This window comes from Caretta caretta, chromosome 2 (genome assembly GCF_965140235.1).
Source record: "Caretta caretta isolate rCarCar2 chromosome 2, rCarCar1.hap1, whole genome shotgun sequence".
Classification (NCBI taxonomy): Eukaryota; Metazoa; Chordata; order Testudines; family Cheloniidae; genus Caretta; species Caretta caretta.
This window is the reverse complement of record NC_134207.1, coordinates 100783774-100811106: the sequence shown is the minus strand read 5'-3', so window position 1 is coordinate 100811106 and position 27333 is coordinate 100783774. Positions and strand designations below refer to the sequence as shown.

At 44.4% G+C, this 27333-nt stretch overlaps 1 protein-coding gene across 2 annotated transcripts; it reads right to left on the bottom strand.

Moving 5' to 3' along the window:
- Nucleotides 1-377: 377 nt before the first annotated feature.
- Nucleotides 378-26850, bottom strand: CNDP2 (carnosine dipeptidase 2). 2 transcript variants are annotated; one of them, XM_048840102.2, is made up of 12 exons: nt 26694-26850; nt 18251-18340; nt 16902-17045; nt 14826-14988; nt 10494-10582; nt 7866-8066; nt 7064-7148; nt 6080-6240; nt 3467-3631; nt 2425-2566; nt 1763-1910; nt 378-1223 (listed from the first exon to the last, which is right to left on the bottom strand). In XM_048840102.2, exons 2-12 carry the CDS (start codon nt 18308-18310, stop codon nt 1154-1156), a joined length of 1428 nt encoding a protein of 475 aa, XP_048696059.1. In that variant the 5' UTR covers nt 18311-18340; nt 26694-26850; the 3' UTR covers nt 378-1153. The 2 variants fall into 2 exon arrangements, with proteins under 2 accessions (XP_048696059.1, XP_048696058.1); XM_048840101.2 differs by lacking the exon at nt 26694-26850 and adding an exon at nt 26358-26508.
- Between the last annotated feature and the right edge of the window lie 483 nt (nt 26851-27333).

The following is a 27333-nucleotide window of genomic DNA, read 5'->3' as shown; positions in this document are numbered from 1 at the left end:
AGAGGTAGGCTATAAAGGAAAGCCTTCCACCTATTAATGAATCCTATATGGTCAACCAGAAGTTCATTATGAGCATTTCCACAGCAAGCAGATAAGATTTAATACTTCATTTCACTCTTAGATGGTTTATAATCATGCTCACATCTACAGTAGCTTCCCCAGGGCTGCCAAGGCGTCGTGCAACAGATATGATTGCCCATAGCACTCAGTGCTGCCCTCCCTCCTCCCTGCTTTTCCTTCTAAGCAGGATATTCTCGCACCAAAAAAGCCACTTAGTTCTTTCATGGCCTTTATGGGGGTGGGCTGGTGTTCATGGGCCAGAATAGACCTTTACAGTCTCAGATAAAGTATTTGAAAGAAACCCAACAGCCAAGTGATAGAGCCATCTTTTTTTTTTTTAATTTAGCAGAATTTACATAAGAACAAAGCCAGCTTTAGAAAAATGCCAGTTTCATTGCATGCTTTATATCCAGATTTGTCTGCAGACCTTGATGCAACAAGCATGAGCAGCAAGAGCTACATACAACAAATTAGCAATCCCACCCCTCTCCTCGTCAGCGTGGCAGCAGAGATGGCCCCATTACAGCTTGCAGGAATTCCAGTATACCCTTTGTAGTCTGTCATGGAGTGCTTCCAGGACTTACCATGGAGTCTAGATTAACCTCCTTCAGTAACTGCTGATGGTCAAGATGTTGAGTTCTTTAGTGGATTAGCTAGTTTAATTAAGTTGGAGGAGAGTTGTTAGTTCTCACTTCAGTTTTAAACAAGCCAGGAGAAAGAATGCCTATGACAAGCTATAGGCTTGATTCAAAGAAGCAGAAAGGGCAGGTGTGAAGTGATTCAGAACCACTTGTCAGATTTTGGAGACAGTCCTTAGAAAGGGTCTCTTCATTCCATTTCTTCAGCTACAGAAGATGTGGAGTGTGCACTGGAAGAGTATTTTGCTACTGGGTGTTCCAAGATTTCTAGAGTGGGGGCCTGATGCTTTTCCGCTGCAGGAGTTTGAGTGTTGGTGGGTGAAAAATGGAGGGGGGGCGGGGGGAGAGAGAAGTAAAGCTGTAGGTATTCGGTAGTCTAAGCTCGCTCGTCAGCAGGATTTCCAGAACTCTGAACCACAAAATGATTTCATGTTTGGGATTTTCACCTCCTTAGCTCAGTCCCTTAGTTGTGATACCTCATATAGGTATGCGCCAAGCAGCTTCACTCCCTGGATGTAGTTATACCTGGGGAGAAGAGTTCTGTGCATTAGTATGATCTGGTCTCTTGTGAGTGCCCACGGACATCATTCTGCCTGCATCAAGAGCTGCCAGATCAACAGTGTGAGAGAAGTTATGTGAAGAGGAAGCTAGCAAGACTGTAGAATTGCAAGTGACTGTATGCAGTGAGCATTTAGTATACAGAGGTACATAGCCAGCCACAGCTCCTCTACAGAAGGAACAAAAAAATCTTTGAGAGAAAAGAGATTGCAACCAGCGCCACAGGTAGGTACTGGTGCATTTCAAGACTTGTACAGTAACAAGCAGAGCTGTGCAGATAGCTGCTTTTTTTGGTATGGTTGCAATTCCAAAACTACACTTGACCAAACCAATGAAATGTTTTGTTCAACCCGAAACCATTTTGATTTGGGGGCATTTAATATTTGTTTTAAAATAAAATTGAAGGAAAACAAAGTGAAAAATTGAAGTGCTTTGGCTGTTGCTAAATTTGCCTTTTTGGTCAAAAAATTTCACCCAGTTTGTCCAGACACCACAGTGTCCCTTACCTGTTCAGTTTCTCATTTTGAGAATGGGCACCATCATCTGCAGCTCCAACAGGAAGCAGCATTACGTTTTTGCCTGTTGCCTCTTGGAAGGTGAGAGTGACAGGAATACTTCCTCCCTCTCTCGTCAAGTCTGGCTCAACTCCAAAAACTAAAAAATAGTTTGTGTCAGTTTTCCTGAGTTAGTGCATCTTCCCCAGCATGCTTCCTTACTAGATCACCTGCCATCTTTAGGGATCCCAAAGAACTCGGAAGGGCAGATTTGACCCACTGGTGGCAAATGTTTTGCTGCTATCAGGAGGACCTATATGGGTGCAACCAAAGGTAGAACTGGCTTCCTGATTCCAACTTCTAAAGCTTAATGCACAAAAACATTAAGCCAGAGTAATGGACTGGTTTTAGTATGATGCTAAGGGAAAACACTTCCTATTGAACCACTACTTGCTGCAGCCCCTTGGCTTTTCATCCTAGTATTGACCAAATATGACCATGCACATCTTGTTATTACACCTGCATAGCTCCATGTTAACCAGCCATACTGTGTGTACAATCCTGACATCTTGCTGCTACATTGATATCACCATTTAGTGCTGGTACTAGCGAGATCAACATTTGATGTGTCAGAACGGGCTAGACTTAAATTCCCAAGTTTTAATTCTACTGACCTGTCCTCATTGCTCTTCTGCCAGCCATATAGTGGGGATGATTGAAGTCTGACACCCAAGGTTTTCCACCATGGCCCATGTATACTTTGAACTTATTGGGACTTTGCAGCTCAGCAAATTTCTTGGTGAGGTAATCCTGAACCTTTGGTACCAAAGGATTGAGCAATTAGAAGTCTAGGATTAACACATTCAGAAGTGTCATACAAAGTTCCTGTTGGGTTGTCTTACTAGACAGGTTGTAAGTAAAGCTAATGTAGCAGGAAAGGTCTGCCTGGAGGCTGTTATTGTAACACAAACGCCGAGCAGGGACAGTGTCTTCCTGGATATTGGAAGCACCTTGCGAGCAGTGCTAGAATTATAAAAGGTCACAAATCTAGACTAGCAAGAGGCCAACTTCCAGAACAAAAAGTATTAGCTAGTTTAAGAGTCGGCTAGATTGCCGTTAGAATTATAGTAACACGCAGAAGCCCCAAATCAGCTTGGAACCCTACACAGGGCTAGGTACTGCACAGAGACAACCCCTACCTCAAGGAGCTTCTCCATATGATGGCCAGATCTTCAGAAAAGCCCCACCTCCTTGGTGGTTCTCCGTGGGGGTTTCTGGATGCTGAGCTATTGAAAGTCTGACCCTGAAAGTTGCCACCCCCTGTAAGATCCAACCTTAAAGTGAAAGCTCACTAAGCCAACTCCAGAAGTTATTCACCTTCAGCGGATGTCAACCCACTAGGTATCAGATTTATGCAAGTGATGCTTTCAAGTAGTGCATAATGCACGCTGGAGTTAGGTATTTATGAACTATTTATCACAGCTGGACTAAGACACCAACACCATATCAAAAACTTCAGTTTATGGTCAGGTCAGAGCTAAGATGCATCCTACATCTGCTGGATCCAAATAAAGGTCTTGGAGGTAAAGGACAGCAGAGAAGACAGAACTGCTGCTGTGGTTGCAGGGTTTTAACATGGTTCCACCCGTGTACAAGGGTGGAAGTGGGAATTTTTTTAAGAAAGCAAAGATTCAGCCATTCCCAACTTATACCTACCTGGTTGGCAACATCTGCTGGAGTCATGTCTGGCACTAGCCTGATTGAGAATTTGCCAGTTACTTTCCTTGGAATCACAGTCTTGGCTCCTGATGCAGAGAAGGCTCCTTCAATTCCGTGGAGAGATAAGGATGGGTATCTCCACCTGTGCATTAGGATATCTTTCTGCAGAAGAATGGAAAAATTATTAAAGTTACTTATAGCCATAATTTCAAGACCAAAAGTAGTTACCCAAGGTGGGCAAGACAACCTGCATTAAACCATGTCGGTCTGGTTCAAGCATAGATAGCAACTGAAGCAGCAATTTGCACAAGATGTCCGTATACAGTATCTGAATTAGTCCTCTCTGAAAGAGATCGTCAGTTAATTCCTACCCTGAAAATTCAGTTTAGGCCTGATAAAAGCAGTCTTGAAAGGAGACGTTTGCCCAGTGGTGGGGCAACAGCTCTTCTCAATAAGTTCCATACGATGCGCAACATTAAGTGGACTGCCACTTAATCAAAAATTCATCTTGAAATTGCATTTACCTAGGATTTCTGACTGGCTAAGGTGCTCAGATAGTAGGAAAAGCTTTGCCAACCGATTTGATTCTTCCTTCATATCTAATCTGGAAACAGTTGGTGATGTGTAGAACGGCCAGTGAAGCATAGGGTCAGCCTGGGAAGTCAGTTTTGTCGTCAGTATTTGACAGACCAGTATTTTTTTGGGGAGGTGGGGGAAGGGGTGCAGAGTGCAAAATTTGTGGGAAAGGATTATACAAGGCTGAGAAAGCAATGTTCTGCCTTTTAGGATCAGAGATGAATAGGCATAGGAAACTTTGTGTACGTTCAGCTTGCAGACCTGTAATACGCGTGTACCTTACGACATGTGAACAGCATGCAGAGGAATTCTGTGTTGTTTTGGAGTGGTCCCACAATTCCTGTGGAGATGTTATGCATGGGAAGTTCAGACTTAACATGTCACCAGACTCTCAAACTTTAGAAACAAGCTTGCTAAGAACTAGCTATGGGACTTTGTCAGATTATGCAGTCATGCCAACAGTAATCAGCACTAGAAGAGCACCAACATTTATTAGTTGCATCTGAGATAGTAGTGTTTCCTCTACATTTAATAGGTAGAGAAATAGGATATTTATTCACCTTTTAAGAGTGATTATTTTATCTACAACACCCTTCCACCTCTATCCAGGCTCAATGGAGTAAGGATGCAGATTGCCTTCTCATTGGCTCTCTCACACAGGAGATTTGGGGAAGTGAAACTGCTGCTAGGAGACATTAGATCTAAGAATGTGTAAAGGAATGACACTTAGGAACCTAGACTAACCTAGTTAGCCAAGATCAGTGCTCTTCTTAGGGAGACTCTGAATATTACCTTAACATAAGGTACATCAAGACCGAGGTGTTTCAGGTCATCTTGAAAACTAGTGTAAGCCATACACTAGAAAAGTCTGATATGTGTTTGTACTATGATGATAGTACATTACTGTAGGTAACAATTTTATACAACAACAGGAAGAGACTTCCATGGGAGATACATGCCATCTACCCTTTGGGATAGGTTTTATAGCAAAACCAGAAGCCAGTTTTTCCTAGTTCACTACAAATGCAGTGCACACTAGCATGTAGTGTGATGATCCGAGGAATGGAAAACTTGCCTTATGAAAGGAGACTCAGGGAGCTTGGCTTGTTTAGCCTAACTAAAAGAAGGTTGAGGGGAGATATGATTGCTCTCTATAAATATATCAGAGGGATAAATACCAGAGAGGGAGAGGAATTATTTAAACTCAGTACCAATGTGGACACAAGAACAAATGGATATAAACTGGCCACTAGGAAATTTAGATTAGAAATTAGACGAAGGTTTCTAACCATCAGAGGAGTGAAGTTTTGGAATAGCCTTCCGAGGGAAGTAGTGGGGGCAAAAGATCTATCTTGCTTTAAGATTAAACTCGATAAGTTTATGGAGGAGATGGTATGATGGGATAACATGGTTTTGGTAATTAAATATTCATGGTAAATAGGCCCAATGGCCTGTGATGGGTTTTTAGATGGGGTAAGATCCAAGTTACCCGGGAAAGAATTTTCTGTAGTATCTGGCTGATGAATCTTGCCCATATGCTCAGGGTTTAGCTGATCGCCATATTTGGGGTCGGGAAGGAATTTTCCTCCAGGGCAGATTGGAAGGCCCTGGAGGTTTTTCGCCTTCCTCTGTAGCATGGGGCACGGGTCACTTGCTGGAGGATTCTCTGCTCCTTGAGGTCTTCAAACTACAATTTGAGGACTTCAATAGCACAGATATAGGTGTGAGGTCTTTTTTAGGAGTGGTGGGTGAAATTCTGTGGCCTGCATTGTGCAGGAGGTCAGACTAGATGATCATAATGGTCCCTTCTGGCCTAAATATCTATGAATCTATGTAGCAGCAGGAGCTTTGTGCTGAAGTCAAGATATTCTGCCTATGGAAAAAAAACTAATTCAGTGCCAAATTCATCTATTGAGGCAGCTGTAAGTGTCCCTCACAGATGCAGTGAATGTTTCAGTCTAGAATACCTTGAATTTGTACAGCAGAAAGAGGAATTTGAGGTGGGAACAGAAAAAAGAAAGAAAGGCACTGTACCTTTGTGTCATGCAGTAGTTTCGTTGCTCCCACATCTTTTGCATATTCCTTCAGGTCAAAGTCAATCTTCTGATACAACTCCAGCTCCTCATCAGTGACTGGCACCACTGCTTCATTAATGCCAGGAATGAGGATTTCCCCCCTCTTATCCAGCAGAGAGCCTGCAAAAGAAAATCCTGTAAGATCAGTGTCTGAAACCAGACTTAAGTACCACTCTTCAGAGAGTGTTGCTTCCATGTTACTGTTAAAAATTGCAACCCATGTCATTTGAAATCTTGCTTTCTTTAAAGGCTTCCTTTGTCAGGAGACAGAAAGGAAGAAATGCAGTTCTAGAGACACAGGTTAGAGGCTACTCCTGAGGACTAGTTAACCCACTGAAAGCCTTCTCTATATACCATAAATAGGGTAGCTACAACTGGCGTACAACCCAATTAAGGGATACTTGTCAATTCAGGTCAGCTCTAGTTGTGAAGTGACTCATTCAATAGGTATATTCAAGACCTGCATTTCCTTGAATTATAAACCTCTTTGTCAGACTCCATGGAAGAACCTGATTTCAAACACAGAGTTGTATATTACATTTTAATAAGATGGCTGGCAGGGAAGCAGCCATTTATGGACAAGTGTGAGCTCCAGGACCATAAGTCAACATCTTCCTCAGCTTTCCCTAAAAACCCTTGATGAAAAAACATCAACACAACTCCTCCTTCCTCAGATGGGTATTTCAGCGACCAGGGCATTTTGCTTGCAGTTTCTCCTGCCTGTCTCTCCTGGAAAGCCACCGTTTCAGTGGGGTTGGCTAATTTTAAAGTCAGTCAAATAGTGCCTAGTAAATTTTATATTGGAGCCTTTTACAGTGTAAATTAATAGTTTTAACTTTAACGGAAGAGCTTCTTTACTATGCATTATATGTAGGACAGTTACTCAAGCATGGACTGGGCAACATTGATGCTGTAGCATAAAAGGCAAATATGTTTCTCTTACCCATCAGAGCAATGAGATCGGTCATGGCCTCATGTACTGAGCCGCCATAAACTCCAGAGTGAAGGTCTTTGTCACTGCATTCCACCTGGTTAGACGCAAACAAGCTTGTAATCAGACATTAGTTTCGTCAGTTTTTTTAATAGCCCCTCAATGGCCTATACCCCAAGTAAAGGTCAGCAAACACAGAGGTAACAGTGCTATACTGCAAGCATCTGGAGCAGAGAGACAGTTTATTATTTGAGTGTGATAGCAACAAGAGGCCTCCATCAGGACTGGGGCCATATTGTGCCAGAAATTGTACAAGTGTAGCATAGGACATTTCCTACTCCAAAGGCCTTACAATCTGATTCAATGGCATAAGTCTACAGTACTTATAAAAACATCTGCCATGTTGTTCAACCTATATATCTTAGCTCACTTACAGGACGTCAGTTGCCTAGATTAAAAGATCCATGCTACAACTTGGCACTAGAGATGTTTGAATCATTGCTAATGTCAACAAAATATCCTGTACAACAGTTTTAGAGGTACACCCTCCTCCCAAAGTATGACAGTTGTTCATGGGGAGTTGGGGGCGGGGGTGAGGGTGCTATGCTTGGGGCATACAGGAATAGAGCTAGTTCTATCATACTGGAAGACATAAGTGCTCATCTTAAAAATAAAAGTGTAGATCAGCAATGGATATTAATGCCAAGAATTAAAAATAACAGCTCTTTAAAACAAAAAAAGGAGATGAGATTCAGTTTGTAAGCAACAGGAGTTTAAAATACAGAAATGAAGGGTTTACTCTTCAGGACTTTACCTCTATGAAAAAGTAGCAGATTCCCCTGAGGCCATATGTAATACAGGGCTTCTTCTTGCCTAGCCAGTAGTTGTCAGAGATGCAAACATAGTCCACATCTTTGAAGAAAGTGTCTTTTTGAGCAAAAATCAGTTCATCTAGGCCTTCAGAGCCAGACTCCTCCATGCCTTCCAGACAGAACTTGATGTTCACTGGGATTTCCTTTGGAGTGAAACAAGCATGGAGACATTCAACATTGCTCAGATACCAGTTCATGCATATTTGTTAGGTGTGCTTGCGATTAAAGTATAGAATACAGGCATTCTAGTTCCATGACACAAACACTAGTGTAACTTTAGGGAGTGCTTGCAGTTCTACTGATGCAAAGTCCTTATTATCAGCAAAAGCTCAGAGTACACAGTTCCCAAGACGACAGGCCAGACTTGCTATGTTCTATTTGAAGAATATTTTCACTGTTAGGGTGGGATTCACAAGGGGGACTTGAGCATTGCAGCTCCCTCCTGCTTAGTGGAATTCACAACCCTGAAACAGAAATCCAGGCTGCCCACAGGATGCATAGGGAGAGGTATGTGCCAAAGGGGATTCATGAATGCTGCGCAATCCAAATAAGCTAGCCAGTAGGAACTGCTGAGTAGAGAGGTGTGGCCAAAGCCCTGCTCCTCAAAGGGAGTTAGGCCCATGGCACTAGGTCTGAGTTATGTGCTTCCCTCTACTCAGGATTCACTCCTGGAGAGAGATGCCTAAATCAGGTCAGTCCTTTTTCAAAGGGGGTAGTGGTGGGGATACCAGCAGCCCCCAGTGGTTGAGTATTTATCCAGGATATGGGAGATCTGGGTTTGAATCCTCACTTTGCCTGATGTGGAGCAGGGATTTGAACTCAGGTCTCCCACCTCCCAGGCAAGAGTCCTGACCACTACAGAGTCACTTATTCTCTGGACCAGTTTGTGTTTATTTTACAGTGGAACAAGTTCCAACAGAAGAGAATGAGATGCCTACCCCACAATTCCCCCATAGTCCAGTGGATAGGAGGTCTTCTGGAATGTGGGAGGTTCAAGTCCCTGATCCACCTCAGGTGGAATCTGAGCCCTGGGTCTCACACAGCCCAGAGAAGTGCTCCTACCCCTGTCCTGAGGGATAAGGGCACCCCCTTCTCCTTTTGTCTGGTTGTGGTGTGCTCAGAGAGTACCCACTGGATCAAGTCCCAAAGGCAAAACAGACAGCCTAATCTGTGATCCCTATCAGAGCTTGGGTATCAGACACATGAGCTGCTGGGCAGTATCAGGTCTTGGGCAGCACTGGTCCAGCCCAGGTGCTGAAATGTAGGTACCTTCGTGAATTTGTTGGTGGAAACTTATGTGCCTTGGGACTTTAGCTGCTGCTTGACTCTGTAGGTAACCAAGCAGGGGTTGGTAATGCCAGTGGTGCCTAACTGTTGTATTCAGGCACCTCTGTCCCCCTTGCAACTTCTGTGGTCCCTTTTGTGCTTGTTTTAAGAGCTAGTTGCTTTTTCAGCAGTTATGCTTACCATTCTTTCCCACAGAAACATATCCCATCTTGGCAGTACTTGCAGAGATCTTCCCCATCCATGATCTTAGTTACATTTTGTGTAATTCATTGTGTTAGAATTAGGAAGAGGATTTTGGCATTAAATTAGCTTTCAACAAGAGTAGTTGTATATATACACACCTCTAGTTGTATGTACTATTTTAAATAAATAGTTTAGTCAGTCATCCACATTACTACAGGTGGAGAAATGGAGGCAGAGGGATAGAGTCTGCCAAAGACATCAGACCCCAGATCTCCTAGGCAGATGCTATTAGCATAAGAGAAGCCCATAGAGACTGCCTACTACAGAGAGGAGAACAGTTCAATCTACTCATAATTCCTTTGAAAACAGAGGCAGCTGGTACCAAAGTGTTATTTAAAGAAGGATGATGATGATTGCATGTAAGGAACATGCAGTGAACTTTACTAAAAAGAAAAAACAGACGTGTCACTTCTCAGAGTGTCAGCTTTATTGTGCTACTATAATATAGAGCTTGTTGAGGCTCAGTAGTGATTTTCAATAGGCAAGCTGAACTACATTTCTGATCATATTCCTATTTCAAGTTAGATGATCTTCCTAAACTTGGCAGAGTTGCAAATTCAGAGGCAATCTCAACTCATCTGCCTCTCCCAGCCTCAAATTGCAGTGTCAGTTTTACTCCTCAGAGTCAAACTTTGTTAAAAATCAGAGCAGAGCAGCTTTTGACAAAAAGTCCTTAGTGGACCTGGCTAGGCTTGACTGATTCTCCTGCAAGAGGTTTCAGCATTTTTTCCCCCCCCATTTGTCTCATTCCATGTTTGGCTAATAAGAAACACTGAGGGAGTAAGACTAACAAGTGTCCTAATTGCTGCTCAGAAAGACACAAAGCTGACCTGTCAATGAACTAGTTATGCTAGAGCTAAATTGAGCAATTAGAATAGAATGTCCACCTACACAAAATGACAGTACTAATTTAATCTTAGACTGATACCACACAATTACTGTATCATTCACTAGACTTGACTAATCTGTGGCTAGGATAACCTTTGAACTGCCTTATACTAACAAGCTGAGTTTAGCAGAATATACTCTAGGTACAATACCTGTTTAGTTTGTTGATAAGCTTCTAGGGCATTCAGCCAGGCAAGCACTGGACCTTTGTCATCTGTTGACCCTCGCCCGTACAGTTTTCCTACGGCAGCCAGATACAGGGAGAAGAACATCTGTATGAAGTCTTGTGCATACAGCTCGTCCCAGATATACTTTAACCCACACAGGCAAGCCTTAATATGCTAGCAATATGCTGCTCACATCAGACATTCTTAGCACTAGTGTGTCTTCAGCTTTGCCTCAGATTCTGCCAGCGTCACTTGACGCTTTAGGCTCAGAGTTGTGGCCTAGCATCAGGTTTGACAGAAACTGAAGTTTTCCACTGGAAAAAAAAAAAATCTTTACAAGATCGAAAACTCATTTTCATGAAAATGCAGCAGAAAAAAAGCATAGTTGGAGAACATTTAAGTGATCAAGTCACAAGAGCTCTAAATTGACTTTAGGGCCAAGTCCTTGCTATTTCCTCCACAGCCAAGTACGGACCGTCAGACAGTGAAACTAGTACTACCAGGAAAGTATTCTAAATCCCAGGTACTAAAGGACTCTGATCTACCAGAGAAAGACATAAGAGCTGGTGGCTGGAAGCTGATGCCAGACCAATTCAAATGAGAATTAAGGCATGTTTTTAAAATAGTGAGAATAATTAACAACTGGAACAAGCTACCAAGAGAAGGGGTGGATTCTCCTTGAAGTCATTAAATCAAGACTAGATGCCTTTCTGGAAGATATGCTTTAGTCTAACAAGTTATTGAGTTCAACACAGGGCCTAGTAACAGAGAGAAATCCAATGGCCTGCGATATACAGGAGGTCAAAATAGAGAATTTAATGATCCCTTCTGAGCTTAAAAAATCTGTAACTTCGCATAGAATTCCTTCCCCTCCCCCACAAACATATATATTCAGAAATATGGGTATTCTGCAGGGTACTGCTTTTTAAAATCATTTAGTGTTTAAAGAGGTATTTTGTAGACCAGGTTCACCTTCATACCAAGGAATAGAATATACTAGGTATATACATTTATTTTGCTAGCAAAATTTTAATGGTATAGTCCAGAAATATACTTTATAATTAGTGCTTTCCTACATAGTTCAACTTCCAATCTCTGATATGATTGTATAAATTGAACACAGACTGACAGCAAGAGCAACTACAGCTAGACTGCATTTGAAGTCTCAGCCTTGTACATTTAGAAGTCTAATCATCAAGCATTTGGTGCTATTTCAGAGGTGGGCAAACTGCGGCCCACAAGACTGTCCTACCCAGCCCCTGAGCTCCTGGCTAGGGATGCTAGCCCCCTGGACCCTCCCCCGCTGTCTCCCCTCCCCTGCAGCCTCAGCGCGACGTGACGTAACGCCAGCACTCTGGCCTGCTCCTGCCGGGCAGTGCGGCTGGCTCTGGCCAGGCGGCAGGGCTTTGCTGCTCTGAGCAGCATGGTAAAGGGGGGGTTGGATAAGGGACAAAGGGTCCTGGGGGGCAGGGAGTGGTTGGATGGGGCAAAGGGGCAGTCAGGGGGGTTTGGATAGGTGTGGGAGTTCTGGGTGGGGGGGCGGCTCTTTGAGGGTAGGAGTGTGAATAGGGGTCGGTGTAGTCAGGGGACAAGGAGCATTGGATGGGTTGGGGGTTCTGAGGGTGTGTGTGCGCGCGCGTGTGTCAGGCTCTTTGGGGAGGCACAGCCTTCCCTACCCGGCCCTCCATACAGTTTCACAATGCTGATGTGGCCCTTGGGCCAAAAAGTTTGCCCACCCCTGTCTTAGCCGCTGTGAAAGCTGCATTCCTTACCGGCAGCGCAGCGGTTGCGGACTTCCCCCCAAAGAAAGTGTGGTGAAAGAACCAGTTTGAAAGACGGAGCAAGCAGAAGCCTGGGCATGAGCAGGTGTAAGAACAAGGGGGTCTAGAGCCCATGTAGGTGATAGGAGACGGGCCAGGGCTGTGGCACAGGTCAGAAATGGAGCTAAAACAGCGTTTGGTCTCATGTAATAGACAGAGACCAACTGGTTTATATCAAGATTGGGCCACTAATAAGATTGTAAGTGGGGAGTATAGTTCGGTTGCTGTGGACGGGCCCTTGAGAAGCACTCACTCTCCTGTCCCTCCTGCTGTACCCAGATGGGTAGTTGCATGCTCCATCCCACACCAGAACGTAAAGGATGAGGCTGCTGGCTTCAGCGGAGTCCAGGGTTCATCAAGGCTCGGCTGAGGTTGTGAGGAGAATTGTTGATTTAGCACTTTCAACAGAAAGGCTGACAACTGGCATTGGGAAAAAACGGAAAGGAACCTTTTGGGCAGAGTTGGGCAAACTATGGCCTGCGGGACCATCCTGTCTGGCCCCTGAGCTCCCAGCCAGGGATGCTAGCCCCCGGCCCCCGCTGTCCCACCTCCCCTGTAGCTATGCCACCGAGCGGGCAGCACAACTTGCACCCGCCCACCTCCCAGGCTTTCTAATAAGCTTATCCTGCCGCTCTGAGCGGCACAGTAAGGGACGGTGGGGAGTGAGGTGTTGGATAAGAGGCAGGAGGTCCTGGGGGGCAGTCAGGGGACGGGGAGGGGTTGAATGGGTCGAGGGTCCCAGGGGGAAGAAGTCAGGCTGTTTGGGGAAGCACAGCCTTCCCTACCCAGCCCTCCATACTGTTTCGCAACCCTGATGTGGCCTTTGGGCCAAAAAAGTTTGCCCACCCCTGTGCTATTTTATTAAAATGATACTTTAACACATTTCTGAAGAGACACCACATACTTTCTCTAAACATAGGTAATAGTCAAAAGGCAAAGTTTTACACTGTTTTTGCTTCATTGAAATATTTAGAAGACTTGAAGGTTGTTAATATAGTTCACTTGAGCCAAGAAGTTTTACATGAATAGGCACCTCTTTAAGCACTATGAGCTCAGTCCTGGAGTCTAACCAAGATGTGCTCAGCAGAAGAGCTAAGAGTAAAGGTGTCTATATGCTGCCTTTATGCATCTTCCATCCTTACAAACCTAAGGCCAGCCTGGGCTGGTTCAGGAACCAGAACAGAGCAGTCTCAGGACTCCTAGACACGTTACACTGGGAGGACTGCCCGATTGCAGCAGAGCTCTGGCTATGCCCCCTACATGCCAGCACTGGCAAGGCAAGGCAAGGCAGAACCAATTCCAGCAAGCCTCAGGTTTCATTACACTAGAGGAACCATCAGCCCTTGTTATGCACCGCTTTACTACCCCCTTTGTGCTGCTTCAGTGGCACAGTGGAGCCAAAAACAAGGACACACTGCACGCAGCCCTTTGCTCTAACTACCAGCAATGATTTAGACAGACTTACTATACACGATCAAGTCCAAGTTACTCCAGCACATGAAGCTGGCTAACACCAAGTGATTATCAAAAAGCGATAAGAGGCTTAAGTAGCCTGTTTGCAAGGCACGGATTGTTAGCTTTGATGCATATGCATCAAGATCAATTTAAACTAATGTAGCCTATCTTTCCAATAGATTTTGTCATACAGCCTTTGAATCTCAGGACCATAAAAATAGCTTGTGGTCTGCTGAAACATGGGGAGGGACCACTGTAGCAGGGCGGGCGTTAAAGAATCAGGAGAGAGGGAGAAAGTATTTTCAGCATGCTTTACTATTGGTGGCTGTGGGTGAGATCTTGCAACTACTCCTGCTCACAAAGAGGTGTGTGGCCCTCATCCCTATAGCCCTTTGATGCCAGTCTGTCCAGGGGGAAAAATTCCCCTGGGCACAGGTTTTGTGCAAGACAGCTTGCAGTCTTCTGTGATGCCACCTAGTGCAGTGGCCAAACCCCACCTAGCTAAGCCAAAGCAGATGCCAGAATGGCCATTCTGGCTTGTGCTGCAAGGCACAGGGCAGCCCAGGGAAGGTGCTGTAACCATGGCATAGGGGACTGTTTAAATTCTGCCAGAAGTGGTTTTTGTGCCTGCTGCAGCCCAGAATCCCAGGGTCAAAAGGTGATGCAGAGCTACTTGCCTTGCTCTGGCCTGCTAGTTTTGACAGCACAAGAATTCAGCCCTAGCGAACAACTGTTTAGGACCAGTGAGTTACCATGGAAACCGATGGCAAATTCAACACCGCCATTTCACTGTGGGTATGAACACTACTTGGACCGTCCGAGAGGGAAGAAAACATGTCGAACGTGGACATTTGAGGGTTCACATTTTCCCCCTTACTTCAAGGGCAGGGCTTGTTTACCATTTTGTTCTTAACACTTTTAGAGGAAGGTTTGAAAATTAGTGCTGCAAGCTCTTCCATTCTCCACTCCTCCCCACAGGAGAGATCGTCCCATTTTAAGAGAACACTTGCTGGACTCTTCCCAGGAAGTCTATAGCACTTACCATCTCTTTCTACCAAGGTGAAGGGTTCACTGTCCCAGCCATCGTCCAGGGCTGCAGGTTGGACATCCAGATGCCCATAAACACACACTGTTTTCTTTTGTGGATCTGAGCCAAGTTTGCCGAGAATAATTGGAGGCAGTGGGATCTCTGATCCATCAGGGAGCTAGAAATAAGAGGAATTTTAGCATAGGATGCATTTTAATAGAGGAGAGGATAAAGTACTTAGAAGCACAGTTTTTAGATCCTTAATTTGGCTCTGTAGAGTAATTAAATACCAATGCATGCACACTCGGTTTTGTTAAAAACAACGTATGCTTTGAGTAGTTTTGACTGACTCTTTCCCCGCAAGTTTTTGACAAACTAAGCACTCCAGCACTGTGCAGGTGAGAGAGAATCAATGATTTTACAAGCCACGTGAAAGTAGCAAAACACTGACGTGGTCTAAGCTACAGTGGACAGTGAAGTTAATACTATCAAAACGATCACGTGGCTACAATTCAAAATAGGACCAGTTTAGCCAGGTAAACTGCATCACAAACCAGTTACAAAACCATGGCTGTACATGTAGTAGAGGCCGAGCCTAAAAACACAGTAAGATATTTGTTGAAGCGTTAGGCAACATGCCATGTGTTTACTGTACCACATCAAATAAGGAGATTAAATATTTATACGAAACCAACACTTTTGAGGCGGTCTTAAAATACATGTTCAAATGCACTTCAGTGGAGAACTGAATACAGCAGCCTGAAGTTTTATATTCACTGGATGAAATTCCAACAGTCAATTTAACACTCAGTAAACTCCTCAGGTGAGCAGGTTTTTTGTGGGGCCAGAAGTTTAAAATAATTGCTTTGCATCACGTCAAGAAATTCAGGACGGATGCTTCACTTTCAGTGCAGCTTCACCATATCCTTCATTTGGCTGGAATTAAGCAACAGGAGACCTCTGAAGCCAAATCCTATTCCTTCAGTCATTTTTGGTACTGCTTATGTGTAATAAGCATAATGAGGCTAGGGATGGTGCTATTTAGAGAAATAAATGTATAGCATCATGTTCTTTCAGGGATCTTTATGTTTGGAAGGCCTCCATGTACAAATATTTAACTTTTGATTAGTCACCTCACTACCTGGAACAAGCTTTAAATTCCCTTTAAGATTAAGGAACTAGATTTTAATCTAGATAAAAAGAAAATAGGGCAAGGATCATTCTTTAGACTATGTATGAGGAAGAGCAATTTATAAGGGACTATGCATGACCAAAGTAGCCACAGTTATGTTGGAATGGTCTGTGCAGTTCCAAAAACCTAGGCATAATTTAGTTACAGGACAAAGTACTTTTAACTTTTACCAAGGAAGTCATGTGCATTGTAAGTATAAGGGAAAATATGCACACACTCGGCTGTGCCGTTTTCCTGGTAACCGCAGTTTACCAGTTTAATATGAGAAATATGGTCAGTGTTGCTTTAGCTGCATCCAGCCCTGCCTGGACTAGATGTAGCATATTCTAAATTAAAGGTTCTGAGGTAAGAGGAACAAGATTTTAAACCTAGAAGATCCAGTTAGTGAGAGAACCTATCAGACTAGCATCTGCTAGTCACTCATGGAAGCAGCAGTATGTATGAAAGCCAACATTTAAGATCTGCTGGCCTGGATTTAAGTTGTGTGGTCACACATGTTGTAACATATTGCTTGTACTGTGACTCTTCACATTCAGTTGTTCCCAATATATCCCAGACTCTTGTTACTACGGTGCTTCAGAGAAAATCCCAGCTCACAGAACATTTGAAGTTGTAGCACAGATTCCCACCATACCTAATTCAGGGATCAGGTCTGGGATCTGAAGTGGACTAGTTCTCAGCAGCTGAGCAAGTTAGTGTCAACAAGAGGCTTCAGTCTGGGGAGTAGGGAGCAGGCTCATATGTCTCCATTTGGGCAACTGCTGGTCACCCACATATAGGCTGCAGCCTATAGTTAGTTGCTTTGTCAGGAATCTACCTGGCATGCAGGATGCAAGTAATTCTGCTTGAGAATTATTTTCTAGTAATGGGGTAGCAACTAGGTGAGCATCTCTTCATACCTTTTGGGTGCCAATATTCATCAGTTGAGTTGTGCCACCCAGCCGCTCGATGTCCTTGGCAGCAACTTCCATCATTCGTTTGATTTCATCCCTCTTCTCGGGCCATGCCGACACACTCTGGATTGCCACCCATTGGGCCAGCCGCTATTTATAGGGGAAAAAGGTTTGAGTGGTTTTACAGCATTCGTGTGCAATCCAGATTGTTCAGAGTAGCTGATGAAAGACACTTTAGAAATACATTACTTAATGGGCAAAAAAACCCCTCAAAACCCTGATATTAACCCTTTGCTGACTCTGGCCTTCTCTGTTTTAAGAGGGTTAGTAATATATGATGGCTGCTATAATTGGAAAAGCTTCCTTTAGAGCTGGCTTTTGAAGAACACCCCACCCCCCAATCACATACAGTAGCAAGAGGAGGAAAGCGTTAACTCTTTCCTGACTTAGTACTAGGTTGTAAATGCACTACAGCAAAAACATGCCGTACCTCAAGTCTATACAAGGTCTTTCTACCAGTGGTGCTTTGTTTCAACATCTAGTGCCAGCTATAGTTTTCTGAAAGATATTAGTCCTTCGCCTTACCACCAGAGGGCCCAGGAATACAATCTTGGGCACCTGTGCTGATTACTCCTATATTCTTATAGACACAAGAGCTATACAACATTTAAGCACTATATTGTAGTTAAGTCTCTCCAGAGTTTTAGATAAGAGAATTGCAATACAATCCTCATTTAGTAACATGTGAAGATCTAGCATGCAGCAGCCTGTTTTGTACTGTCCAGATATTCCCAGAGTGATCAGACACATGTCAAAGGCATTAGCTAATGGGATGTTTGGTAATGCAGCAATATTTCTAGTTTCTCCATATTTACTGAAGTAAGAGAAAGACGGTCAGCAGCACAGGACTGGAATCTAGGAACTACTAAATCCTAATCCTGGCTCTGACACCAACTCCCTCTAGGCCTTGTTCATGGCAAGTTGAACATTTTCCCCACTGTAAAAGCATTTACCTTGTAGGTCTGTTGTGAAATTCAGTTGCAATTTATGACGCACTTTGAAAATGATTGGTTTTAGTATAAAGTTCTCCTACTTGTTCACTAGAAGTTTAGACATTTTACTATAATAGGGTAGTATACAATTATATTTAAAATTATGCTGTTTATAGTCTCTCCAACCATAAGTTACATGCCACTTAAATCACTGGGAAACCAATAGAACCAAAGGATACAAATCACCAAGCTGACCTTTAATCAGTCTCACCTGTTGAGATGCTTTTCAATTTCATACAAATTTATTTGTCCTGTATTACAGTAGAACTAAGTAGTTTAATAGCTGTGTGGAAGAATTCTTACCTGAACATAGAGATCCTGGTGTTCATCAATGTGCTGAAAAAGTCTTTCAAGGACAGACATTTTCTTATCACAATGAAGTTGTTGAAAACTCTAAGAGGAAAGAGAAGTAGTTCAGTGTCTAGAGCCTTAAGCGTGATACAGCCAAGCTGGTAAAGCAGTTCAGATAAACTGACTTCCTCTTTAAAGTTTAACACTAGAGCTCCACCCTCCTTCGAAACTGCAACACAGCAAAATAGTCAAGTCCTGGGAGTTCTTGCTGTGTCAGTCCAGAGATCACATGACAGGAGAGTGCAGCTGAATGGAAGCAGATTAAATGAATTCTTAAACAAAAAAGCAGTGACAACATTGGAAACCAATACTATGAAAGCATAATTCAAATTATTTCAGCAGAAAGAATGTATGCAATTGATTTTGAGCAGTTATCAATTTAAAGCCAACTTATTCTAGCAAGATCATGTATCATGTATCTTGCTTGTTTTTTTTTTTTTTTTTTTTAAAAAAAAACTTTAAATCTATACCTTTTTGTAAAGAGACAGCAATTCCATTACAATATGTAAATATACTGTACTGGAAGTACAGCTTGAGTTGTAATTTTAATCTGAAGTATTCTTTCATAGTATTCTGTTTATTCTGCATAAGGTACTCTTTCCAAAGTTGTATTTTCGAGAATTAGACAAGGAACATAACATATTGCAAGTTTAAATGCAAGACAGCACCTAGATAGCAAATACTGTGTTACCATTTACACTACACCAACTCTTGCCCATTCTTGTACTCCTACAAAATACTAGAACACCTGTATTTAGGAGCGGATTTCCTTTCCACTGCTTGCAAGAGAGTTAAGGAACAAGAAACATTCAGGGACAGTTAGTAGCAAATAACTATTTCTTAGTCATTCTTGACCACTCAGCCTTCTAGATTTTCAAAACATAATAAAACTATCTGTGGAGTCACGGACAGGGCTGGCCCACAACATTTTGGCACCTGAGGCAGGGAGCTCAACTGACGCCCCATGTCCCCTCGCTTGGGTCAAAACTTTGAAAGGTCTCACTTTGCCCTCTTCTTGTTCTACTCCTCTGCTACCTACCCCAGTAAAGGAGAACTTAAAATACCTTGTTCAAAAATCTTAACACTTAACTTTCAAATGCCTGAACAGCAAATGTAACTTTTCTTGACTGCATAGTAAACACTGACATTTTTATCTGTTTGAATAATCAAAGTAGTTCTTTCCATGCCTTCTTGGTTGCAAAGATTTGAACTGCTTCCTGAAGGTCCACTCTGGGCCAGCTCATACTCTACTGATATGGTTGCAAGGCTGACCAACCTGTGTCATTGTGGAGCACAGATCTGTTAACTTCAGCTTTGAGAATCTGCATTCTCCACTGGCAACTGTTACAGGAAGTGTGAGAATAGAATAGCGCAGAACAACAAAAGCATTTGGCAAGAGGAAGGCATCTTATTTGTGCACATATTCCAGAAGAGCCTTTGGAGTTGATCCTGCTGAAATGTATCTTGAAAGGGCTTTCAGTTCATCAACTAAATCACTTGCATCAATATCACACGTCATCATGTGTCACTTTCTCTAGTGCCTGCATTGCTGGTGTAGGTCTTCTTCAGGTATAGTGAGGCATTTTGGAATATCGTACAACCATCCCAAATATACTGCGGTGTTTCTTGAGCTGCATGAAATGTTCAACTGACTGTATTGCACAATCTAGCACCTGGTTAAAGAATTCAACTTTGAATTGTTGTTTGGGATCTCTTATGGGATTATCCCATGCCTCGTAATCAAAGTGTCGTCTTCTTCGGTGACTTATTCTTGAATGGGTGGGAAAATAGCTTCAGTGTGAACTTCTGTGCACTCTTCAGAGCATTTTGAAATCCCGCATCTGACCACTAAGACTGTAGTTATGTCTTTGCTTTGTTCAGTTGTTCCATTGCTCCCGATACATCACGGTCAACACCTTGGAGTCTCTTGCTTCGAACATTTATTTCGAACAGTGTGTCATGCCACAACACTAAGTCACACAGAAATGTGAAGTTATGTATGTTTCTGGTGATTCCATTTCCCTCTGCCACTGTTCTCTCATGAACTGTTCTGGTCACAGCATTATCCTCCATAATGGCAACTATGGCACCATCTATCTTCCCAATTTGGTGTTTGATAGGCTTTATCACCTCCACTCGACTTTCCCATCATGTGGCACTCAGTGGTTTCAGTGTCAGACAGGATGTTCCCACATGTTGCTTCAAAATTTGCCATCGATGAATTGATGCAGACAAAAATACATAGATGCTTTGCATTACATTAAAAAATTCAGCAGCCTCACTAGAAGCTGATGCTGCACCACTGACCACCAAGTTCAATGAAGGAGAACTTCATGGGACAAAAAACAAAAAAAACAGCCCCTCCCCCCAAAAAAACACCTCAAGGGTTTAAACTGTCGGATCCATGTCTGCACTCCTCTGTTCTTTCCTCTCACGTTGGCACCATTATTGTAGCTCTGACCTCTCATGGCAGCTATCGCAATTCCCATATCTTCCAGCTTTTTAAGAAGCACGTTTGTCATACCAGCTCCTGCAGTATCATCGATGTCAATAAATTGTTCTCCGACAGTCACCATTGCAGGGACATTTTCACTAGGTTCTGTTATTACAGAATGCACCATTAAAGCCATTTGTTCCGTATGGCTGATGTCAGGTGTGCAGTCCAGAACAACAGAGTACTATCTTGCGGACTTCAGATCTGCCACAATCTTCTGTTTGACTTTTGTTGCCAGTAACTGTATGATCTCATTTTGAATGGTTTTTCCATGGTAGTGGTGTGTGTACATTTTTTGGGTGGTGACTCTTCTTGGATGCTGCTGGAGTACAGCTTCAAACTCAGCCAACAGCTCCACAATTTTAAGGAAGTTTCCACTGTTTGGCACATACAGATGATCTGAAGTGCCATGCAGTGCTAGGTTTTGGGTAGCAAGCATTCTCACAATGGCAACAAGCCTTTTCAGAACAGTTTGCCAGTAAAGAGACTCTGATGCAATCTTCTCTTGATGCTGATCATCTATGGTGGCCTTTAACCTTAGTCTCATCTCAAGCTCTTTCCACCTATGGAATGCTCTCTGGTGATTTGCTGCCTTCTCAAGGCATTCCAGATTCCTAGCCAGATTTTTCCAGTCCTTTGTTCCTGTAGAACCCAATGTGGCTGGAACATTAGACTGGAAGAGTTTGCAACAACAGTATGCAGCATTCTGGGTTTTAGAGTACATAAGCCATGGCCTCTCCACTTTGTCACCATTGGGTATTTTATGCCAGTGATGTGTTGGATGGAAACTTCTATTTTCATTGTCTTTGGGGAACATGAAGTTTTTCACTTGCTGTGACTCATGCAGTACAAGGAAGTCCCTCAGGCTACTGCTCAATGATACAGTCCTGATAGATGATACAGTCCTGGATCATCTAGAGTTAAGGAACTGAACTCAGCAGCAGCTGTTTCTTGTGACTCCACAACACTCTTCTCTGATCTACACTTTTCTTCAGGAATGTGCATGGTTACATCCATTTGAGATGGATGCTGCAGTAGCTCCCGTCACCTGCACTCTGACTAACTGGAAGATCAGGCATCTCCTCACCACTCACATCCTCACTGGGGCCAGAAGGCTCACCGTGAACATTTGTGTTTATGTATCTCAGGAGAGCTCCTTCCTGCTTAGTTAGAAAAGCGTCCTTTTTCTGAATCCTACCCCAGAGGGGCATTTTCTTCTTTCACTCATGACTGCTGTTCTGTGCCAGCTATAGTGGCTCTCAACACTCAATTGAAGGGGACAAATAAGCAGGCTGGTAGTAGGGCCTGAGTGAGGGAAGATATCAGCGTCTCAAGGGCCTAACTGGCTCCTACTACTTCAGTTGACTGCCTGTTCTCCTCAAGTGGGATCAGGGAAGCAGCAGGAAACAGGAAGCTCCCCGAGAAGCTGGTGTTAATCAGTCCAAGCTCCTGGGTGTGCTACAGAGGTACATAAGAGGCTCCTCCTCGTCTCTCTCCCTGCAGCTCCTGCTGCTTTCTGTTATTCCCTCTCTCCTTTTCTCCTGCCTGCCTGTTATGTCTCTTGTGCCCTCCTTCCTCCAGCACAGCACTCCACCATCTCTGTGCATCTAGAGCAGAGAGAATACAAATGCACCAGCAGCAGACAATTTTCTACACTCTGGGTCCTAGTGGCGCCCTCCCAAAGTCTGGCACTCAGTTTGCCTCATGGTAAGGCCTGCCCTCAGTTACTCAAAAGCAGTCTGCAGAGACTGACTGATCTCATCATGCTACTTAGCATGAAGTCAGTGTATAGCCAGATGATACCATGTGACATCAGCCTTGAGTTTTATGCTTGACCAAGTTTTGTGGTGTTAGGGGAGGAGGAAGAAGAGAATCTTTAGTCTTTTAAAGAAACTTTATTCACCTCTGCCCTCCCATGGGGATAATCAGCACTTTCTCAGTAGTTAGATTTCAGAACAGTATATTCAAAATGGTCTCATTCAACCCACCCAATAAATACCTCTTCTGTATAAAGAGTAAACTCTGGTGCAGTATTAAGAGGATCTGACCCAAAAAATGAAAACCATTTCCGATAAGAGACTTAACCAGGAATTTCTAGCTTTTCCCCCCTGCAATAAAAATAAGCTTTACAAATACTTCATGGGATTGCATTTATTTCCAAATATTTAGATGCCAAAGTGTGCCAGCATCAGATGCTGTCTCGGACAAAAAACTGAGTACACAGTGAGCATCTACATGGTAGAAATTGGCATTTTCTGCTTGTGCAAAAAAAGTAACGAGCAAGAAAAACTTGTACTGGCGTGTCACAGTCACTATGCTAATTACCCTCGCAAAAAACTCTTTGGCAGGCCCTTTTCAGCAGAAGTTTTGTGGAGTCTCTTCAGCCTTTTTCCCCCTCCACACACAGAGCTGAACGTTTATGGAACTGTTGATAGCATTCTGTTCAGCAATGAGAGAGGATGACAGCACTGAACTTAAGTCAGATAACTGATTTATCCTCCTTGAGGTTGAAAGCACCGGCACCCTTAAACTGAAGTTAAGGTAGAGCCCTGCAAATCTGCAGATATCTATTCATGGACCATGTTTGTGGGTCAGATGCAGATACAAATTTTGTATCTGCACAGGACTCTACAGTTAAGCCATCTAAGGGCATGGCTACACTTGCAGATGTAGAGCGCTTTGAGTTAAACCAGCCTTCGGAGAGCGCAGTAGGGAAAGCGCTGCAGTCTGTCCACACTGACACCTTCAAGCACACTGGCATGGCCACATTTGTGGCACTTGCAGCAGCACTGGGAGCGATGCACTATGGGCAGCTATCCCATCATGCAAGTGACTGCAACGTGCTTGTCAAATGTGGAGGAGGGGGGGTGGAATGTGACAGGGAGTGTGTTGTGTGTATGTGGGGGGAGAGTGGGTTTTTGGGGGGCTGAGAGCATGTCTGCATGCTGTCTTGTAAGTTCAGACAGCAGCAGACCCCCCAGCCGCCCCCTCTCTCTCTCACACACACACTCTAATGGCTTGCTTTCTCTTGGAGAAGATAAGCAGCCGGCTGTCAGAAACAGAGCTTTCAAAGGGCATATCTGCATTCCTGCAGTGTTTCAAAAACAAGGACAAGAGTGGCCACTTGACTTAAGGGGATTATGGGACATTTCCAGAGGCTGATCAGAGCGCAGTAAAGCAACACCTCGTTCACACTGGCGCTGCGGCGCTCCAGCGGTGGAGCAGCAAACGTTATGCCACTTGCCAAAGTGGAGTACCAGCAGCGCTGTAGCCGCAGAGTCAGAGCGCTCTACGTGCCTTGCCAGTGTGGACGGGTAGTGAGCTAATGCACCTGGGGCTCCTTTATTGCGCTGTAACTTGCAAGTGTAGCCAAGCCCTAAGTTTGAAAAAAAAAAAAAAAACCTGCTTCATAACTGCATATTGTGGAACATTCTTGCCTCACTAGAATGGGAACACACTGAGGCATGGAACTCCAGAAAGACATTTACATATTCAAACCCTAATGCCTTTCATCTGAGCATCACTCACAGCGGTGTCTTCACTGCGGTGAGTCGACTGCTGCCGCTCCCCCATTGACTCGGCCTGCGCCTCTCGCAGTGGTGGAGTACAGGAGAGCACTCGGGGGGGGGGGGGAGGGTTGATTTATCGCGTCTAGTCTAGACACGATAAATCGACTCCCGCTGGATCGATCGCTGCCCGCTAATTTGGCGGGTAGTATAGACATACCCTATAATGTCTTTCACCTGAGCACTCATTAATATAGTTAAACAGTTAACACTTAAGACACTGTGATAAGATGTGAAACTTAACTAAAGTCACTCAGTTTTGAGGGGGAATCTGGGATTTTCAGTACCTATGATTGAATTTGGTCAGGGCCCAGACTCTTCCAAAAAAAATGCTCAAGTTCTCTAGTGACCACATATTTTCCATCTCATTCAGCGTTCTTGCCCAAATAGCCAGAAACTGATTCAGCCTGGACCAGAGGAAGGAATGCCATCGACACATAACTCTTGTTCAAATCAGGATCAAATCAATTTAGCCCATCAGATTTCCCAGAAAAGCCAACAGCCATCATCTCCAGGTGTAGTCAGTGAGCCTACTATGTGTAATCCACTATTATAATCCAGGGAGGTTGTGGAATATCCATCATTGGAGATTAAGATCAGGTTGGACAAACACCTGTCAGGATCGGTCTAGATAATACTTAATCCTGCCATGAGTGCAGGGGACTGGACTAGATGACCTCTCAAGGTCCTATGATTATTCACTTGTGATTTTTCCCCGTTAAAAGGGAATTAAATGCAGAAAGTGATGTCAGTGCTCCATGGTTGAACTTTAAAAATTCTACAAGACCTACACAATAATAAACATGGTGAGCTGTGGTTCCCATAGCAACCCCAGTGGGTAAGTGGTAATGTCTAGGATACAAAGATACTATGTGTTCTGTTCAGGGGGAATCATGTTTGAGTCAGCTGGTAAAAATGTACATCTCTACCCCCCCTCACCCCAGAATTGGTTTTAAGCCACACTTAAAAGTAGTACTTGATCATGCTAGCTTTGTGGGTCAGTACTGAAAGACCCATGTCTATATTCTGGAAGGAGCTTAAGACTCCTGCGCCCCAGATTCCAAAGGGGATTGGCTAGTCATACCAAAGAAGACATGGCTAGAATATTACAGTTATTGATAAGCATTACAAAGGAACCAGCTAAATACTATGAAGTACTGTCACTAATTTCTCAGATTTCTTTTTGCACGACCACTGAGATTACATGATTGCATAAGTTATGCTTTTCATAAGAGGAAGTGTGGCTTGACTGTAAAGTAGGAAAATGTGTTCTCAGCCCACAGGATGGAGCCCCAGATGATAGCACTGTTTTTGGGGGCCTATTTAATAGCACCTGCTCTAGGTTAGCTGGAAGCATTAGACCTATTGACAGCCAAAGTCATTATATTGTCTGCTATTTTTTGCCACCACCTCTTTCCTTTAGATGGGGAAAACTGCCCTTTGATCTACAAATAATGCACTGCAGAGATGACATCCTATTGAACAGCTTCCTGAAATGAAAGGCAGGACATGGTGAGTTTCTTGCAGCTACAGACGCAGACATACTGCATCATATGGTGACCAGTTTCCACGGTCAGTCAGTGCAAGCCACAGGCTAGAGAACTGGGCATGAGGGCCAAGGCTAGATAGTGGGTCAGGACATTGAGTTCCCCAGGTTTCCTTCACCAGACCGTTTAACCACTGGCAGGGTCTGGGTATTTAAGACGCAGCGGTTGGAGGAGACAGCACCCCCCGCCCAGTACGAAGTGGCAGACACGTCATGTCCCAGTGTGGCCCGTATCCCCACCCACGTCGAGAGCCCCCGTCTGCGGGCGCGGATTGCGGCTGGGAGGACGGGTTAAACGGCCCGATCCCTGCTCTCCGAACAAGGGACGCGGACTTGGGGAAGGGCAAAGAACCTGCTTACGGCCCACGCATCTCAGAGAGGGATGCCGTCAGAGTCATGCGCAGCATGGCAAGGGGAATCCCCACCAAACACACACATCCCCACCCTACTCACCACCAAGCGGAGCGGGGCAGGTCTCCATCTGCGAGGCCGCAGGCCGCCACGCACCAGCGACCGGCAGCCGCGGGACAGAATCAGCGCCGCGGCCATGAGTGACACAGCTTCCCCGTCAGCTGCTGCTGCAGCTTACTCCCAGCAGCACCAGGGGGGATTTGTCTGCCCCCTCCCCACCATCTGGCCGCCCGGAGAATCATGGGGAAACAGAGCCTGAGCAAACTTTGCCAGACCGGGTGCAAAGTGACCACCAAAGCCTCGAGCTAGGGCGGACCCCGCAACTAACAGGCGGAGACAGGGAGCCCCATTCCACCCTGGCGGGGGGCTGCCACTTACCCGGAGCGACCTCACCACGTGGCACCAGGCTATCTCAGCAGAACGAGAGCCTTTCCGAACCTTGCGGTCAGCTGCAGTTTAAATCCCCCCGTGAGCCCGCCCCTTTGGAACGCCGCGAGCCCCAATCAGCGCAGGGCAGAAGCAAGAAGAACCAGGAAGGCGTCAGAAAGGAAGGGGGCGTGGCTACCTCCCGGGTGGGGCAGGGCAGAGAGCGGCAGGTTCAGGGGGAAAGGAGGGAGCTGGACGGGGGCTGCGGCTCTCTAGTGACTCCTCTGGTGGCTCCTTCCAGCGGAAGCCACAGCCAGGGACCCGGGGATACGGGGAGAGGATCCTGGAGAAGGGGAGGGAGGAGAATGTAAATTAATGAGGAAAGGGTTCAGCTTGTCCCCTGCTGCGCACAATCTGCCCTGGAGTCTTCCGCTGCTATTGGACAGGGCCCCGGAATTCTCAACCCCAAGTGATCACAAATCACAAATCAGTTAAAAAACAACAACCAAACCCCATGAGATTAGTTTAGAAACCATAGGGATTTTTTTTAAAATGACACCTTTGGGGCTCTTTTTATTTGACTCTGGTTGTTTAGTCTTTAGGATGCACTCTGTTCCTGAGGGCAAGAAAATTAGTGTTCGTTTTTAATGAA